Source organism: Cricetulus griseus, chromosome 2, assembly GCF_003668045.3.
Source record: "Cricetulus griseus strain 17A/GY chromosome 2, alternate assembly CriGri-PICRH-1.0, whole genome shotgun sequence".
NCBI lineage: Eukaryota > Metazoa > Chordata > Mammalia > Rodentia > Cricetidae > Cricetulus > Cricetulus griseus.
In genome coordinates, this window is record NC_048595.1 from 212,426,204 (window position 1) to 212,446,096 (window position 19,893).

Consider the following 19,893-nt stretch of genomic DNA (forward strand, 5'->3'; position numbering starts at 1 on the left):
GAAGGGGTGAATATAACCAAAGTGCATTGAATGCGTGTGTGGATATCAGTTCCAACTCTAGATGATCAACACATGTTAATAAAGCTGGTGTGTAGCAGCAGATGGCCAATAGATGAGAAATAGACAAAAGGGATGAGACCCAATAGCTGTGCTTCCCTGTAGCACCCTAGTGCAAACAAACTTCAGCATGTAACTTTACAGGGCTTCCATAGTCCCAAGAGTGAAATTGATGGAAGGTTGTCCCAGCCCCCCAGGAGCCTGTAGGGGTTCCTTGCTGCCCGCCACCCACATGTTGGAACACTGCCCAGCTGCTGAAGCAGATGGGAATGCACAAGCACCAGGACCTGGTACCCAGGGGCAAAGGCAGTGTGTGAGGCCTGTGGCTCCAGGGACAATGGCTTCCTTTCTTATCAGTGCAGCGGATGCCAGAGAACCACCACCAGCTTCCGAGTCAGTATTTCTATCTGCAGGACACATCCAAGGCCATCCCTTCCCTAGTGGCAAAAGTGATCCTTCCAGGTTACAAACAGGAATCAAAAAGACTCAATCAAGGCCCAAGTGTCATGGATGTGAGGGTCAGAGCCCTAAGCTTCCTGCAAATTTCTGGCCTCTCAGAAAGCACATGTTTCCCTTGTAATGCTTATGGCCTTGGGGAAAGAACTCTCATGTGGGCCCTTGAAACTCTCAAAAACCTGTGTTTACATTCCCAGCTCTCAAGAGAACATCTTCACAAGAGAAACAGAAAGGCCTTGTCATGGTAATGGCAGGACTTTCTCTGACTAGCTGAGTGAGGCCAGGGCCAGAGTCTTTATCATAGTTTTCAGCCAATGGTAGAAATGACACCCCATATTGTTCTCCAGGCACATAAGAAAATTTAAACTACTATTTCAGTCAAGGGTAGGAGGAGGTATTCTACATGCTGTGGAAGCAGGAGCAGGCCCCTGAGAAGGTCTTCAGGAAGAAAAGCCACTAGGCAAGCTTCCGGCACTGTAAGACCCACCAGCCACCCTGGCCCAGAGACAGAAGGGGGATTTTGAGTGAGTTGTCTGCTAGTCAGAGGATAATGCTACCCAAGTTTGAATTGCTCAGAGCTCAAAGCTCAAGCCACAGATCCAGCCATCTCTGCATTCATCTCCAGACACACACTGGTGTCCCCTAGTAGAGTGTAAAGCTAAAAGCAGTGTTAAAACTGACTGGGTCAGCTCCGAGGATGCCTTAGCCTCCCTGAGCGCAGCTCCCTCCTGTGTCAAATGGGATGCTAACAATGTCAGTTTTCTGCTGAGGGTGTGAAGATTGCTGGCTCAGGTCCTGTGCAGAGGACACCCCTGGAATATGACAAAGGCTTGCTGGAGTGAGGTGGCATCCTTGTCATTAACAGTCCCTGTGTTGGTCTTTCCTCTTCTGCTTTAATGTCTGCCTATCCCCTCCATGTATTCTGTGCTGTTCTCATCAGCCTTTTCTCATTCCTCCCACACTATGTCTTTCCTCTGTTCCTCTTTTCTGTCTCCCACTTTACTGACTTCTCAAGAATCCACCAAGACAGTGAGTCACGGATACTCTCTCCTGGGTGTGGCTCTGAGTATGGGTGGGCCACCCACTTTACTGCATGTCACAAGGAGTCCCCAAACATACAGACTTATTTGTAGGTGCTTCATGGTACATGTCCTGGGACCAAAGTAGCAAGCCTATGTGCTCAAGCAGAAGAGACCCACCACCTTCGGAACCCTGGACACTGCTCAGAGAAGCGACGAGCAGGCCCTGCATCCCTCTTCAGTGTCCTCCCATTGCAAAAGATGTACCTTCTCCCCGGACCCAGTGGCCAGTGCAGTGTGTCGCCTATGGCCATGCATTAACATATTTTTAAACTTTAATGAATTATACTTCAAGGATCACAAAATCTACCTGTTACAAGTATATAATTCAATAACATGGGGTCTGATTATACAGGGGCCTGCTCATTGACACAATCTAACATTTTAACTGTCACTGCTCCCCCATACCTCAAGAGAAACCCCATGCCTATCTGTGACCATTTCTTACTTCCAATTCCAGGAATTACATAATGTACCCTCTCTTCTGGCTAGTTTTATTGTCAACTTGACACAAGCTAGAGTTATTGAAAGGGGGTAATCTCAACTAAGAAAATGCCTCCATAAGATCCAGCAAGAGGGCATTTTCTTAAATAGTGATTGATGTAGGAGGGCCCAGTCCATGTGGGTGGGGCCATCCCTGGGCTGGTGGTCCTGGTTCTACAAGAAAGCAGGCTGAGCAAGCCAGTAAGCAGCACCCTTCCATGGCCTCTGCATCAGCTCCCGCCTCCAGCTTCCTGCTCTGTTTGAGTTCCTGTCCTGGCTTCCAGCAATGGTGAACTACAATGTGGAAGTGTTAGTCAAATAAACCCTTTCCTCTGCAGTGTTTTGGTCATGGTGTTTCGTCACAGCAATAGAAATCCTATCAAAAACCCTCTTTCTACAGACTTGCCTTTCTGACACTTCGTGTAGATGGCACTGTGCAAAATGTCACCTGTGCGTCTGATTTCTTTCACTCAGTCCCATGTTCTTGAGGCTCATCTAGAATGGGACATGTATCCATACTTTCCTCATTGCTGTGACAAATGCCTGGCAAGACATAGAACAAGGACCATCCCTGGCAATTTGCAGCGGGAAAAGCTTACTTGAGCTCATCGTTTGAGGAGACACAAGCATGGTGGTAGGAACAACTGGTGATGTGGCAGCAGGAACCTGAGGCTGTCACAACTTTGCAGACCAGGAAACAGAGAAATATTGGGCCAGAAGTAAGATTGGGGTATTAAGTCCACCCCACAACAACATATTCCCCCTCCCAAAGATTCCACGGCTGCCAAAAACAAAACCACCAACTGAGGACCAAGTGTTCACACACAGGAGCCTGTGGGGGACATTGTACACCCACACTGTGACAGCACGCCTCTTTCTTCTTGTGCTAGTGCTGTCCCATCGCATGCACAGCAAATTCTTCAGCTAATGGGCATTTGGGATCCTTCTACTTTAGTGCTATTATAAATTATAGCTTGGGGAGCATCTGTGTACATATCTTTGCACAGACAAAAGCTTCATCTCTTGGGGATATATCTAGAAGTAGAATTGCTGGGCTGTGTGGTCACTTAATGTTTAACATTTTAAGAAACCATCAAAGAAGCTGTACCACTTTACATTCCCACCAGCAGTGCATTGGGTGTCCGGTTTCACCACTTACACCCTCCACACATGCCACCATCTGTTACTGTCATGCTAACCATGCCAGTAGGTGTACAGCAGGACCTCACTGTACTTTTGACTTGAATTTCCCCAGTGACTTAAAATGTTGAGCAGCTTTTCACATGCTTCTTCGTCATTTGTGTATCTTATTGGCCATTTGTGTAACTTGTTGGGAAAATGCCTATTCAAACCTTTCCCCCTTTTATAATTGCCACTTTGTTATTGGGTTGCAAGAGCTCTTTACATATTGTGATATATGATTTACAAATATATGATCCACAAATTTTCTCATTCTGCACCATCTATCAAGTATATTTTTTAAAGGAGGGACTGTTTTTAATTTAGGTGAATCCAATTCGTTTTGTCACCTGTGTTTTCAGTCGTCCCCAACAGATGCTTGGTTACCTCACAGGGGATCACAGAGACTTGAGCCTGCTTTCTCTTTCATGGTTTGGGCTGTTACATTTCAGCTGGGCTTCTGCTCACATCTCACTGCCCTTTCAGTCTAAACTCAGTTCTCCTCAAGGAACAGAAGTTTGGCCCAGCTTCTTAGGAAAAGCTACTGCCACCCTATGAGCCACTCATTTCTTCTGCTTATACAAAGAACAGAAGCTGAGGTGGGGGTGGGCATCCTCCCCAGCACAGCTCTCTTCCCCGAGAAAGGAGTGGAAGTTGCTGGTGGAGTTTCTGGGAAGCTCATTAAAGGGCAAAAAAATTTAGTTGGCATCAAGATTTCTCTTCACCTGACCTGTCTGAAACAGGACCCACTGGCCATCATCAAATATTCATGGAGATAAAGGATGGTGAAGTGAACACAAACCCATGGTGTGTGGTGTGACACGAGCCTACGTCCTAACAGGCATGAGAACACATGGACAGGAAAAAGTTTGCAAGCACTTTGTTCCTTTCATCCTTCCTGGCATCTTGGATGCTGATGAGACAATGAACTAGAGCAGCCACTCTGGACCCAGCAATGGGACCCTCACCTGAAGGATGCTATTATTGTTTTACCATTCCCCAAGAGTATCGAACTCTAAAAAAATAGAATTGCTTCAACTTAAAGCTTTGAGGATATCCTAGTTTGAAAAAGAGAGAGAGAGAGAGAGAGAGAGAGAGAGAGAGAGAGGAAGGAAGGAAGGAAGGAAGGAAGGAAGGAAGGAAGGAAGGAAGGAAAACTGTCCTCCAACACATGCCTTAGTGCCCTAAAGTGATCCTAGGCAGAGCAAGCAGACTGTTAACTATGGTGAAGCAAGAATGAAAGCCGAGAAAAAGCACATAATGAAGCAGAAAAGGAAAAGCACCCTGTGGCCCTGGGGACACTATGGTCTTACTCTGTGACCCTACCTACTTGTCATAGTTTCCCTAGAGATCTTGGAGGTTTACCAAGAAATCTTCTTTGAAAGTTCTAGAAGAGAAGTGCAACTACCTACATACCCTTGGCTTAGGAACAGTTTTCTACTGGAGAAGGTCATCATCAACTAAAGGTGTAGCTTTAGGAGGTTTGGAAGGGTATATGTGGGATAGTGGGGGAGGAAAGGGACACTCACCCAGCCTGACAAATGATGGGTGCTATACCAGAGCCAGATTGCCTCATAAAAATAAAATAAAATAAAAGAGCTGGACGGTGGTGGTGCACACCGTTAGTCCCAGCACTCGGGAGGCAGAGGCAGGCAGATCTCTGTGAGTTCAAGACCAGCCTGGTCTACAAGAGCAAGTGCCAGGATAGCCTCCAAAACCACAGAGAAACCCTGTCTCAAAAGAAAGTACATTGAAAGTAGAGACAGGGGCTGGAGAGAGGACTCGGTGGTTGGGAGCACTGGCTGCTCTTCCAGAGGACCAGGTTCAATTTCCAGCACCCACATGGCAGCTCACAACTGTCTATGACTCCAGTTCCAGAGAATCTGGTGCCCTCAATGACACACATACAGGCAAAACACCAGTGCACATGTGGTTTGAAAGAAAATGCCCCCAAAAGGGAGTGGCACAATTAGGAAGTGTGGCTTTACTGGAGTGGGTGTGGTCTTGTTGGAGGAAGTGTATCAACCACTATAGGGGTGGGCTTTGAGGTCTCCCTTGCTCAAGCTACACCCAGTGAGACAGACAGCATCCTGCTGCCTGCAAGTCAAGATGTAGGACAATAGGCTACTTCTCCAGCACCATGTCTGCCTGCACTCCATCATGCTGCACTATGATAAGGAACTAAACCTCTGAAAATTTAAGGCACCCCAATTATTTTTTTTTCCTTTATAAGAGTTGCCATAGTCCATTAAATAAAATATTTTTAAAAGAAAGTAGAGATTGTTCCTTGGTAACTCTCACTACACAGAGAAAGCTGTCACTAATACCTTACACAGGTATGGTCACATTTGTCACAACAGTGAACCAACCATGAAGTCACAGTTTGTCTTATTCTGTTGTGTCTATTTCCAATCTCCCAGTTGACCCTAAGACACCCATCCATGTGCAAACCTTCATCTCTCCCCACCCTCTTACCCCAACCCTAACAATCACTAATTTTTCAAATTTTGAGTCAGTCTCATTATATAGCTCAGGCTGGTCTTGAACTTACAATACTCTTCCTGCCTCAGCTACCACCTGACTACACTGACCCTTCTCCTAACTTCACAGCATTAGCTTTCTCAAATGTCACATGGCTTAAATCGCCCTCTGACAGCTTTTTCAGACCTTTCAAGGATTTGTCTCCCCTGTCTTTTCTATCCTGATAGCTGATTTCTACATATTCATCATTTGGTTTTCCTACACTCTACTCACCTGCTAAAGATATCTTGGCTGCTATTGAATTCTGGAAATCTGAGTAAAACTGCTATGAACATACATGTGCAGATTTTGTGTGAACTTGGGCTTTGACCTCATTTGACCATCTAGGAGTCCATTGCTAAACAAAGGCCATATTTAGCTTGTGAGAAATCATGAGATTGCCTTCCAAAAACATGTCACTATTTGGCGCTCCCACGAGTAATGCAACAATGTCAAGTGGCTCCGTATCCTCCCCTGCACTGGGCATGGTCAGCAGATGTAATGTGCTAATAGGTGTCCATAGTACCTCATGACAATATGTGGTTCCCAGGCAGTGCCTTTACCTACCTGAGCACCTCCTTTCCTTTCCCTGCCAGGGTTGTTACAAAGTTTCATATTTTCATATTTTAAATACACATACTTTTATCTAATTTGTGTTTTAAAAGATTTTTTTTCTTCCCAATCTATGGCTTTGCTTCTCAGTCTCTAATATCCACGTTTGTGTGATAAATATAAAACTTTTAAGCCAGTGTTATCTGGGATGCTACATGCAGCTGCATATAAGTCTTGGCTAAAGTTGTAAGGGGCCCAGACACTGCCAATTGAGCAACAGCTACAGCCGAGCCTGGCCCTCTCCCCTGGCCTGTGCTGGCCTCAGGTGTAAGAGCTCCAGGCCACCTGACTCCCAGCCTCTGTGGCCTCACTCTTCTCACCTGGCTCCAGGCCCATCAATCTCAGCCTTGCCTCCTCTTGCCACACCTCAGACTACCATAGGTCAACACCTCTCTCTCAAATCGCCCTTCACAATTTCACTCCTTCTCAGCATGCTCTCCCCCCCCCCCAGCTCTGTGCACTGTCTCCCTACTGTTACAGGCCAATTGCACAATTCTGTTCACCTCTTCCCATTCTTCATCCACTGGTCCAGGCCCCAGTGCTCAGCTACGAGGTTTGGGTCACTCCTTTCTCATCTCCATGGTGAGCCACATCTCACTGACATCTACTCCATATTCTCACAAAGCCTGCCTTGTCTCCTCCCATCCACCCCTAACCCCAAGCCCAAGCATGATTAGGCTTCTGAGATGGGCCCTTCCGCATGGGTCATTTGTTAGAATAGCTCAAGCAATCATAGTCTACACCACTTGTTCTCAACATGTGGGTCATGACCCCTCAGACCTTCAGAAAACACAGATATTTACATTATAATTCATAAGAATAGCAAAATTACAGTTATGAAGCAGTGAGGAAAATAATTAAAACTATGGTTGGGGGGTCAGCACAACATGAGGAACTGTAATAAAGGGTCGCAGCATTAGGAAGGTTGAGAACTGCCGATCTACACTACGGTTCACTCAACTGGGGCAGCACATTGGCCTCAGTTGAAGAAACTTTAAAATCACTCCACCTGGGTCCAGCCCCAGACTCACTTCACAGGCCTGAGGTGGGGCATGCAAAGAGTATGGTTAAAAACACTTGGGGTGGTGGCATTATCTCTGAGACTGAGAGCCTACACCAGAGGCTGGCTAACCAAACACCCCAACACTGGGACAGCTCATTTATAAAACAGGATCCAGACCTTACTGCACAGCTCTGAAGTGGGGATGGAGAGACCAGCACATGTGAGAAGCTTCCATCCAGGTTATTCTGACGCGTCCTGCCTGGAACCTGCACAGGGTTGGTGAGCAGGGGTTCCAGGCCACCCCACTTAGCCCTTACTGAACTCAGCCCAGCTGTCCTATCTGCAAGGCTGCTTTCTTCCCCATGCAGCCATGCAGGTGGGGATGATCTACACAATTCTGTATTATTCATATATTCTAACATTATTTAAGATGAACTAAGGTTGAGGTGAAGTCACCCAATGCAACATGGGCAAGCACTGCTGGAAACATCTTAGACTGATGGCACATTTTGATTTTGAATCAGTTTTCATCACATTTAGAAACCTTTACTGCTACCAAAATTTTCATGACCTCCACATGCCATATATGATCATATGGGATCACAACCCACAGTTTAAGAACTGCTTTGAAGCCGGGCGTTGGTGGCACATGCCTTTAATCCCAGTACTTGGGAGGCACAGGCAGGCGGATCTCTGTGAGTTCAAGGCCAGCCTTGTCTCCAGAGCGAGTGCCAGGACAGACTCTAAAGCTACACAGAGAAACCCTGTCTCAAAAAAAAAAAAAAAAAAAAAAAAACTTCTCTGAGCACAGATGGAAGGTGGGGGTGGGGAAGGTGGAGGGAGTGGAGGAGAGGAGGGGGAACTGGGATTGGAATGGAATAAATGAATAAATAAATAAATAAATAAGAACTGCTCTGAACAGCTAGCTCTACATGCCTGTGGCTTCTGAGTCACCCATTTCAGTGTAGCATGACTCCAAACTCTGGCTATGACTACCAACAACTGTGAGTCCTAAGCATGACTTTGGAAAATTAGGACTAGCTTACTGTTTTACATACAGCATCATATTTCACCTAGAAACAATACAATTCTTTATAGGGAACTAGAGGTTCAGAGAGGGACAGTTACATACAGTCCATCATCGAGGGAAGTCAGGACAGGAACTGAAGCAGACTCCACAGAGAAACACTGATTCCTGGCTTGCTTCCTCTGGATTGCGCAGCCGCTTCTTTATATAGCCCAGGCCCACCTGCCTGGGAATGATACCATCCAGCATGGGCTGACCCATCCTATATCAATTAGCAATTTAGAAAATGCCCTCACAGCCACACCCACAGACCAATCTAATGGAGCCAATTATGCAACTGAGGGTCCCTCTTCCCAGATGACTATAATTTGTGTCAAATTGACAAGATCCAACCAGCACAGTCACTACACACTGCTGCCTTCTGGGGCTACAGAGAGCCCAGCAGAGCACCTGGCACACAGGGAGGAAAGCCGTATTAGGTATCTCTATTCTATAAACAAATTGTATAAATATCTCCATTTTGTGAGCTTCCATCAGAAGAATGCTTGCCCAAGGTCACACAATAGCAGGGTCAGGAATAATCTGGAGACTCCAGGCCTGTTTCCACTGAACTGTGCCATGCTTGCTGATTTCCCTAGCCTTGGGAGGCAACAGACCCTGCTCAGTTTTGTTAGTATAATAATTGCTTTGTCCTTCCTCTGTGGAAGGTCTTTCTCCTCTTCTCTCGATAGCTGGGACTCAAGTAGTAATTCCCAACAAGTGAGTTAATTTTTAGTCTTGGCATAAAGGACCAAAAGCAATGGACAGGAACAAAGAAATTATTCCTCCAGTGAGGGACCTCACTCCAAACACAACACAGAAAAATGCCACAATTTTATACACCTTAATTTTTAGACCATCTTCCTACAATTTATGCAAAAATAGTACTTTTTTGACCATGTTCATACCTCAAAAGTGCAGGTCTTAACTAAGAAACATTATATTTTAACTGTTGATCATGGGAGACATGGGAGACAGTCACATAAAATTTGCCAAATGCCACACACCTAAGGAAGGACTCAGAAGAGACTCTAAGTGCAAGTAACATGACAAATGGACACAGGTACCTACTACCTGCATAAGGGAGGGTCTCTACATGAAGCTGCTTGCTATTTAGCAATGAGATATTTGCCAGGCACCTCTAGGCCCAATGACAGCAATTCTCCTGTCGGGGGAAGAGTGTGACCCAGCTGTTCCAGGCCACTATCCTCCTGGGCCTTCTGCTGCCCAAACCCAGGACAAACAAGTCTCCCATTAAGAGATCAGATGTGTTTTGTGTGTGTGTTTGTTGTTTTTTTCACACTCCACCTTGGGTATGTTACAAAAGACAAGGGACAGTCACCAGGAAGAAAGACATTTCCAAGACATACCAAGCCTTTGGGATACATCTGTCAAATGTGTCCCTACCCATCATCTTTTGGGATATCTGCTTCAGTCTGAAGTTTCCATGCCTCGAGTCCCATTCTTGTTGCACTATCACGCATTCTCCCAGAAATGGGATCCCAGCTTATGTTAGTCAGAATTCATCATTGTGGCAAACACCTGAGAAAACCTAATTTAGGGAGGAAAGATTTGGACTGGCCCATGTTGCAGGGTTTCTATTCCATTGTGGTCTGGAGAACATGGCCAGGCAAAGCAGCCCCTATCATGGAGGACAAGGAGCAGAGAGACAGAATGCCTGTGCTAGCAGTATTTCTCTTCCTTACCCTTTTATTTCATCCAGACTCCCAGCCTGCCCTCATGAGTGTCTTCCCCCTTCAGTCAATTCTCTCTGTAAGTGCACTCATGGACACAGCAAGACGTGTACCTTACTAATCTCCTAAGCAGCCCTCAGTCCAAATAACTTGGCATTCAAAGTTAACCATCACACATCTCTGCCAATTGGATGAGCTCATGGCCAGGTGAATACTCGAATGGGAACAAATGAGAAAACAAGCACTAGGCCCTACCCCAGGGAGCATGGTTTACACTCCCTAGCCTTGTAGTACAGCCTGTGGAGCAGCCTGTAGCATCTGGATGCCGGTGTCACCCATGGGATGTAGCATCATGATGGATGATGGCAGCAAGGGTATCTTCTCTCCTCTGGTACCCAGATAGATGCAGTGTGGCTGGGATATTCCCACTAAAGGAAGTGGTGTAGAACTAGACCAGTGTCATTGCCTGAAACAACTTCATATTGCCACAGGTGTAGATGTCATGCTGTGAGGGACCTGAAGTGCCATTGCCATAAGCCCCTGGGGTAGCAGAGGCTGCCGACTCTGGCCTCAGCACCACTGTGTGTATACTAGACACACCATCTGCGCCTGACCCTGCTACCTGGGATGTGTGACTTCGCTTCTGACCTTCAGTTGTCTCTCTGATGGGAAACAGAGCTAACAAAATCCAACTACTACTAACTCTTTCAATTATTCAAAAGAGTCTGTAAATGAGGAGCCTCCATGTATTCTTTTCCCTTCATCTTTATTCTAATATTGCTGCCTAATATTAGCTTTTGTTAAAAAAAAAAAAATCAGGCAGGACATGGTCTTTAAGCATTACGCCACTAGAGACATTTTTCAAGTTGACAATGATCTACTCATAACACTCCTGGGGTCTGTTTGATCAATGGGCCATGAAGGTATCCAATGAGATTGTCATTCTAGCCAGTATTCTGACATCTGCAAAGTGATGTCATTGTCAGAAATAAGCAAAAAACAATTACAATGGAATGTCCCCTAACTATACTGGTCCCATAATCCTTTAACGTCCATTTTTAAAACACTGGTGAAGGCTGGCAATGTGGTTCAATTGGTCGAGTACTTGTCTATCATGCACAAAGCCCTAGGTTCAGCTCCCAATGCTCAGGAGGGGAAAGCAGGAGGATGGGAAGTTCAAGGTCATCCTGTGTTATATTGTAAGTTCTGAGATCCAGCCTGGCCTCCATGAAAGCCTATCTGAAAGAGAAATAAAAATCATGCTGATGAGCAGTTCCATTGCTGGAGAGAACCCTCTTGCATGCGCAGCCTATGAAGCACCCTGAGAGTTTACCCATGCTCTATTTGTGTGGTCCTTGTGCCACTCTGATGACAACCAGGATGTCTTCAGAGAACTTTGCTTGGTCCTACAAAGTACCTTGACCTTTTTGATGACCCCCAATCATGCCACTTAGGAATTCATTCTGAGACTTTGCCATTCACCATCCTCAAGTGTTTAAAAAATGGCTGTAGGGTGCTGAGAAGTACCATGTGCTGGGCATTCATTCAGACAGGCACAGTTCTGATGTCATGAAGTTTAATCAGAAGAGAAGAAGGACAAGTAGAGGAATAACGAACCTAAACTATGAAAGCTACTAAAGTAAAGGAATCCCTGGAAGTCATCAGGACACACTGCAGCCTTGGGTTATCTGAAAGTAACACAAGGAAGGTTCCAATGTGTCCCTGTTATTTGAGCTCTGCATGAAAAAAATCAATACTCTCATCTAGTATCCCCCTGGCTATATTCTCAGGGTGGCCAAGAGAGTGCCAGATAGGTTTGGGACTCTCTGAACACCAGCTAACAACAGCTGAGGATGACCTGGGAGGCATCAGGAACCCTGTGAAGGTCTAGAAGAAGATGATGCAATCAGAGATATGCATGGATCAATGTGGACAAGGACAGGAAGAGAGGCAGCCCCATCAGATGGCTCTGTTAGTATCTCAGTTGACACAGGAAGGCTGGTTATCTGCACATGCAGGCCAAATGAGATTTCACTGTCTATATACATCTCTGATTTATCATGAATACTGCCCGATCCTTCAGTATAACAATCCTATGTATTGTGCAATCCAGATGTAGGCTAAGAAATAACATGTTAATTAACATAATCAGTAACTATTTTACACACTCTAATCAGTAGAAAATATTATATACCATAAAACTACCAGGATGCCTGCCAAGAAAATGAAATTATCAACTAAATTATTGGAAACAGTGCTTAAAACAGCTGTTGGTCCACAAAAATCTAGAGAATGTTGACTTGTTATACTTTGGTTAAAGATCCCTTAAAAGAGAATTCTGTGTGCTCAACCAACCCATGCTAGAAACTTCCTTTAAGCCAGGCTACCCCCATGAGCAAAATCCCTCAAGAAAGAAAAACATCTACAGTCACCAATGAGGACTTGTATGGTTCTAAGTGAAGATCAAGGCCAAGGTGACTTCTCCAAAGCATTTTAAGACTTCAGCACACCAGTGCTGGAAGTGATGGGACCAATGGCTAGGTACAATGATTGTGCTTACCCTGTGTCATCCTGGAAGCCTTCCAGCTCATCCCGCTGTTCCGCCAGTGTGGCCTCCAGATCCAGGTAAGCACCATTGTGGGACAGCTGCAGGGTACAGTCGTCGAGCTAGGAGAGAACAAAGGCGTTAGTCCCAGCCATCTCTTTGGAGGGGCACCAGGTACCATCAAGTCGCCTTAAAATGCCCCCATTGGGCTTTGTAAAAGTCAAGCACTACTCTGGACTGTGATGCCTAGCTGAGGAGGGGATTACTAGTGTGAGTATACTGATGCAGAGTTGGTATAAGTAGACAGAGGTATCTGTCAGAGGGTTGCCATTGGCCCACGTTGTTCAGATTCTGAAGTTGTGGTTGGCAGCATTTTGTCATATTTAGAATAAATACTTACACTTAAAATACAGGTAAATAATTTTGCCAAAGACTGAGATTAATATTGTGAGGAAACCAAGTATAAAAGTCATGTTTGACTCCTTGAGTTGCCATCCTGACAACTACTGTTCATCTAGTTGGTGAGTCAAGACTCTAGTTGCAAATTGCAGGCAACCATGGTAGCTCATGGCTGAAATCACATACAGTGGGGGCAGAGGCAAGAGAAGAGGTAGGAGTTGTATACAGGTGGTCACAACTGTAGTCCTGGCCTAATGGGACTGGTCAGCTCCATTTTGAATTTCCAGTTTTATTCCCAGAAGCCTCATGTGAGCACTTAATCTTCCTTCATAGTCCTCAAGGCCCTCCAGGGATCTGTCTCAACATGTTCTATGTCAAGCCCCCAAATAACAGCAGGAAACCCCACAATTTTCCTAGCCTATGACAACAGAAGCTCGGGCCTCAGCCTAACTGCCTGACCCCGCCATTTGCCTCCTCACATTCCAGGCATCACTAACTACCACCATTTCCAGAATACCATCTTAACAAAATTATATATCTGACCCAGGCAGGGCACCAAAGAACACAAAAAGGCTTCCTTCCCTCAGATATACAGTTTCATTTTTAAGAGTGAGACAGACGGACTATAGAATAGAACAAGACACAAGTTAGATCAACTGCCAGTCTGTGGATGCTCTTCCTCAGTTTATTCTCCAGTGACTGCTTCAGCAGAGATGCCAAAACTCTCCATAATATTGCTCAGGTCCCCATCCAGAAGAAGACTATCATTGTTTCCTAGCCAAATGTCACCAGCTGGATCCCCTAATTAAGGGGTGAGCAAGCGCCTGTGAATTTATGCTAGTGAATCTCTCAACTGAAAAAGAAGAGGTGAACATGGGCCTCTTAGTCCCTTAAGTGGAACATGTGGGGTATGTGTAGAACAAGCAGGGGATGAAAAGCAAATTGGGACAGTGACGGCCCTGGGACAGACTGCCTGGGGGGGTGGGGTACGTGGTGTGCATAGAGGCTCGATGCCAACAGAGTTGACACACTGCCAGAGCTATGCCATGATGCATACCCAGCCTCACCATTACACCTAAGACACAAGCTTAATATTTAAACTACCATCATGTGAGCCAAGGAGCATGGATAAAATGCTGTGGGGCTAGAATGACATAGTGAAATCAAGATAGTTCAGAGTTCGGGGTGAGCTTTGGGTCTTGTTTTCACACACTGGTACTTTGTTCACTGCTGTGACTGAGGGAACGGTTTGTTTTGTCCTGTGGTTTAAGAGTGGATGTAGTCCATTATGTCTGGGAAGGTGTAGGAGCAGGAACAAGAAGCCACTGTCACTGCATTAGGTGAGGAAGCAGAGGGATGAATGTCGGCGCTCAGCACACTTCCTCCTTTTTATTTGGTCTAAACCCCAAGCTTCCAAAATGGTTCCACTCACATTCAAGACAGGGGCTCCCTTCCTCAGGTAAAGCTTCCTGGAAACATCCTTGGGGACAAAGTCAGATGTGTGTCTCCCTGGTGATTCTAAATCAAGTTGGCAACAAAGATTAACCATTTCAACCCCCGCAATGATTACTAAGTAATAGTTACAAACTTCCAATTCAAGTGCCCAAAACCAAGGTGTAGAGGGAACAAGGAAAGGCTAATTTCAAATTGGTCGTTATAAATACACAGGCAGAAACATCCAAGCCTTTCTTACAGAAGGACTCAGACATCTCCCTGCCAGACCGTGTCCCTGGCCTCCATTCCGGCTTAGGGGGAGGCAACATGATCCCTTGCCTTGGCCTCTCATGTCAAATGTCCTCCCAGATGACTTAAGGGTCCCGGAATTTCCTGACTCTGACAATTTTCATGTCAACCCTGATCCCCTGGCAACATGTCCCCTACACTCCTTTCTTGGCTGAAAGTTTGGTGGCCAGGACATCGTCGGGCACTTCAGGACATAAGACAAAGCAGGGAGCCATGTGGGAAGATAGCATTACAGGGCTATTATAGAAGGGTGGCGATTAGGGAATTTAGGGGCAGTGACAGTGGCATGGCTAAGACTTCAGATCAGGTTGCAGGCTGTCAACCTGTGGCCAGGGTTCTGGCAGGGATCAAGCCGCTCCAGAGGGAGTCAATCCCAGACCCACAATAAAGGTCCTTCTCCATCTCCTGAATGTGCCACTCCCCCCTGCTGCCCCAGTCAAAACACACCATTTAAATGAGCAGCCTGGTGACACAGAAAGCCCCTTCTGCTCCTTATACAGATGCTGCACCAAGTGACAGGGGTGGGGGCGGGGGTTCTTTTGACTGTTTCTACAAAGACAGTGCATTCGAGAAGGGCAGGCTCACCATTCCGGAAAAACCTCAAACATCTGAAGTAAGGCTGATGTCACGTCTCGATTTATATACTCTTTCCCTTTCCTAAGCCAGCGAAGTGGTGTGTTGCTGGGGTGGTTTAATGATTATCTGGGTCCTGGCAGCAAGTCTAGAGTCTAGTCTAGGCAATAAAGTTTCTGTGTAACCCTGAAATAGATTTGAACAGAAACCTTCTATAAATACACATGAGGCTACCCTTTAAACTAATTTTGGTAGTTGCTTAGAAATGAGAAAATACATGGTTTTAACAATAGACTTCAACGTTTAAAGAAAATCTCAACCTCGCTCGTGTCGTTTAATAGGACCCTCTCACACTCGCATCCACAGTCTCCCCATGTGATCTGTACAACAGCCTGGAACCCTGGCTGGCCTGTGTCTTGCTTCTCATGGTGACACCTGATGTAGCCTAGCTGACAACTACAGGCACTCACTCCCAGGAGCTGTCCTCCCTTGCAGTTATTGGAATCCTGCCATTGAGTGAGGCCAATCTAGACTGCCAAGCTCCAGATGATCCAATGGCTGATGACAGACAAATGAGACAGCCCAATAGAAACAGGGAAACAGCCCTAAGCCGGCGCTTCCCAGTAGATCCTTAGGCTTCAGGGTTACTTTGTGGTTGTTAATTTAAGTCAGTCTCTTCTCTCTATGATCTGTCAGCACAGACCACCCACAGCTGACAGGTAGAGCAAATCTGACCATCAGTGTTCCCAGAGTCTGAATGGGTGGTGGAGGAGAGGCTATCTGCACCACTAAATGTACCATGACATGACAACCTCAAGTAGGGATGGCCACCAAATATCCAGCCCTGAGACTGAACACAAAACACACATGCCTAACCTTGACCCTTCCTGAGCTAAAACTCCTGCTGGGGACAAAGGACAGCAGCAGGTGCTGAATACGAGGGACCTGAAGCACTAAGGAATTAGAGAGCAGGCATTCCAAAGCTCCTCCCAGAGAAGTGAGAGAAAGCAGGTATGTAAAGTCCTACTCCCCAGAGCTCGTTCTACTGTTCCACCTTACTCATCTTGCAAACTGCAAAGTAAAAAATGGCAATGCTGTGGTTTGAATATGAATCTTTAGCAGGCTCTTAATGCTTGAACACTTGGTCCCCAGCTGTTGGCATTTTTTGGAAGGTCGTGGATCCCTTAAGAGGTGGGGCATACAACACCAGGTATGAGAACTCCTCTTTTTAGCTATTGATCATGATTTTCCAAGAGACCTAAAACATACAACCTATTGCCATTGCCCTTGGTTGCTAACCCCCAACCCTAGAGATGGAAGTTAAGGTCCTATTGTTGAAAACAACATGCTCTTCAGACACAGGTCCCAGAGACCCCTGAGCTAGAACTGACCTGAAGGTCCCCTCCCTGCACTAGCTTTCATGGTACACAGAAGTCACCATGCAAACTTCCAAAGTGGAAGAACAACCAATACTCCTATCCAGCTATGAAGCTTATGAACCACAACAATGATTAGTATAACCTAACAACACAAAAGGTGCAGTAGTGGCATGCATACCTTAGTGGTAACCAATAACTCTCTAATTGGATTTAAGACCCACAGAACAAGAGGGAAATCATGTCTGGTTCAAGAAATCTAGCCAACTACCAGAGCTACTGAAGTCATGGATCTTGGAGAACCTACAACCACCACTTTACTAAACCAGCATAATCCCTAAGTGTATTCTAAATATTTGTCCTTACACCCACAGATAAGTGTAGTCTTCAACCCACATCAAGGAAACTTCTCTTTGCAACATATGGAGACCATTACAGAAAACCACAACCAATCAGAATGCGGAATTATGGAGCCCAGTCCTAGTGGATACATCTACAGAATAGTCTGGCACCTAGGGGAACATTGAAAAAAGGGATGAAAAGATAATAAGAGCTAGAGGTCACAGAAATTGCTGTGATATTATGTCTCCTGGTAATGTCAGAACATGTACCCCATAAATTCCCACCAACGTAACTGCCTAATCATGAGCTAAACAAGGACAACAATAGTCATAACAAAGTAGATGGGGGAAAGACCAAGAGGACTCAACCTTACACAAAGAACTCTATAGGCAACTAAGGGATGCTGAGGGTGGAAGAAATAGTCTTCCTCAGGGAGAGCAGACCAATTGGTTATCCAATACCAAATAGCTCTAAAAAATGTACAAGGAAAATTATACAGACTGAGCAGGTCATATTTAGGAGTATATTTGTATATACAAGCGCATATATGTATATAAATACAATTGATGAAAAAAGAGGCCATGAGTTTGAAAGATAGTGGGGGGTATATGGGAACATTTTGGAGGGGGTAAAAAGAGGGGGGGAAATAGCTAGAGGAAGTAAATCACTACATTCAAGAACCTGTCTCCCACCACTTTGCCTCCTAATCTGCCCAGCTAGGGAAGTTCTCACTGCTACAGCCCGGAACTATTCCCATTGCCTCCCTTCTTCTGCCATGACAGACTATACCCACAAAATAAATCTTGCCTCCATCAAGTTTCTTTAACTAAGTATTTTTATCACATTGGTAAGAAAAGTAACCAGTGTAAAACAAATTATGAGGGATTCTAGCATTTGCAAGCTCTCTGGTCCAGGCCCACACACCAAGATTCTCCTGGCTCAAACACTAAGAACCCTGGAAGCCCTGGACCTCTCCAAGGCTGAATCCACCATGATCCTCCTTAGTGTCCACTTCAAGCTGACCAAAGCTCTGGAGGGGCACAAAAGTAGTCAGTGTGTTTCAGCTAGTCAATTACTAAACAGCTACAGCCAAAAGCAGCAGAGACAAGAAGCTGGGTTTAGGTGGCAAGCAAAAAAAGTTTCAAAAGACAGCTTTCCAGCAAGCCATGCCATGTGTTCCTGTGGTAGTTTGAATGTAATTGGCCCCCATAGCTCATAGGGAGTGGCAATATTAGGAGATGTGGCTTTGTTGGAGTAGATATGGCCTTGTTGGAGGAAGTGTACCACTGTGGAGGTGGACTTTGAGGTCTCACATATGCTCAAGCTACACCCAGTGTCTCAGATCACTTCCTGTTGCCTACATATCAAGATGTAAACCTCTCAGCTCCTTCTCCAGCACCATGTCTGCCTGCACACTGCCATATCCCACCATGATGACAAGTGACTGAACCTCTGAAATTTTAAGCCACCCCATAAAGTGTTTTCCTTAATAAGAGTTGCTGTGGTCATGGGGTCTCTTCATAGCAATAGAAATCCTAACAAAGACAGTTCCTTTCCAACTTCCTAAAAAAACAACTCTAAACCCTGGCTCAATCACTTAGGCCTCTAGGGACTATGCTCCCCTGTAAAAAGCACTGCAGAGGAATAAAATGGAGGGCCCCTGCTCTGGTGCATAGCAAAGCTATGGTGTTCATTTCATTACCCTGCAAAGTACATATCCTCCTGGTGTGGATTCCATTGTATGCACAGTTGGCCCTTTGTACCTGATGGTACATATATGGGCTTCCCATATATGAATTAAATCAGGGACTATTACTCTGCATTGGAAATGTCAGATGTTTGTTTCTGTTGCCTAAACAATACAGTGTAGTAACCATCGACATAATATTGCATATTGTTAGTAATTTAGACATGACATACATTACACTGGAGGATGGGCATGGGTTGTAGGCATACAATGCCATTTTACCTAAGGCATTTGAATATCCACAGATTTGAGTATCCACACATTACCAGTCCCCCTTGAACCCTGACTGATGATAATGTCATACATTTTATAACAAAAAATTCATATCTGTAAGGATAAAGCTAAAGTTGTAAATATAGGGAACAACTGCTCCATTTTCTTAAGAGGCAAAAAGAAACTGAAGACATGATAAATCAAAAAAAAAAAATCAGTCCTGCTGACCAATCCTAGCAAAGTGCATCTCTTTACAGTAACTGTAACACAGGCATTTTAACAAATTATTTAGAGCAAATGGTAAGAACACTTCTGAACACCCGGCACCTGGGAATTATGAAATATGAATGCACTTACTTTGAAAGTGGCTTGAGTTTACTTTCTCCGAAGCCTAGGTAAACTATTTGCTGTCTAACCCAAGCAAGAGTGGCCTTGGTCCTAAGCTGATTCAGGCAGCTTCCAAATCAAGTCTTAGACTTACATTTAAACTAAAAAGAGCACACAACCCACCCACCTCTACCAGCAAGAACCTCTACCAGATTCCTTAGGAAGACAAAGGCGAGAGCTTTAGGAAATGGTAACACGTATACAAGCAAAATGATTCTCTATCATTAAATAGCCAGACAAAGTACATTAGACTTTTTCATTCAGAAAGCTAGAATGCATTGGCTTACATAGGCACCATGTCCTGTGTTCTACATCATTTTATTCAAACTGAAAACTAACTTCATCACTGTTTCAGGAGAGAATGGGAAGGAGGGGGACAATATGAAGGCTAAGGTAGGGAGGTGATGGAGCCTGAGTGA

The 19,893-nt window shown here is 45.2% G+C and overlaps 1 protein-coding gene across 1 annotated transcript in view; it reads right to left on the bottom strand.

Moving 5' to 3' along the window:
* Nucleotides 1-19,893, bottom strand: part of Fhod3 (formin homology 2 domain containing 3) — a 418,808-nt gene that overhangs the window by 362,055 nt on the left and 36,860 nt on the right. The window contains exon 2 of the mRNA XM_035440244.1: nucleotides 12,710-12,816. Coding sequence (XP_035296135.1) covers nucleotides 12,710-12,785 — 76 coding nt within the window. The 5' untranslated portion in view covers nucleotides 12,786-12,816. The remainder of the gene's footprint in view (nucleotides 1-12,709; nucleotides 12,817-19,893) is intronic.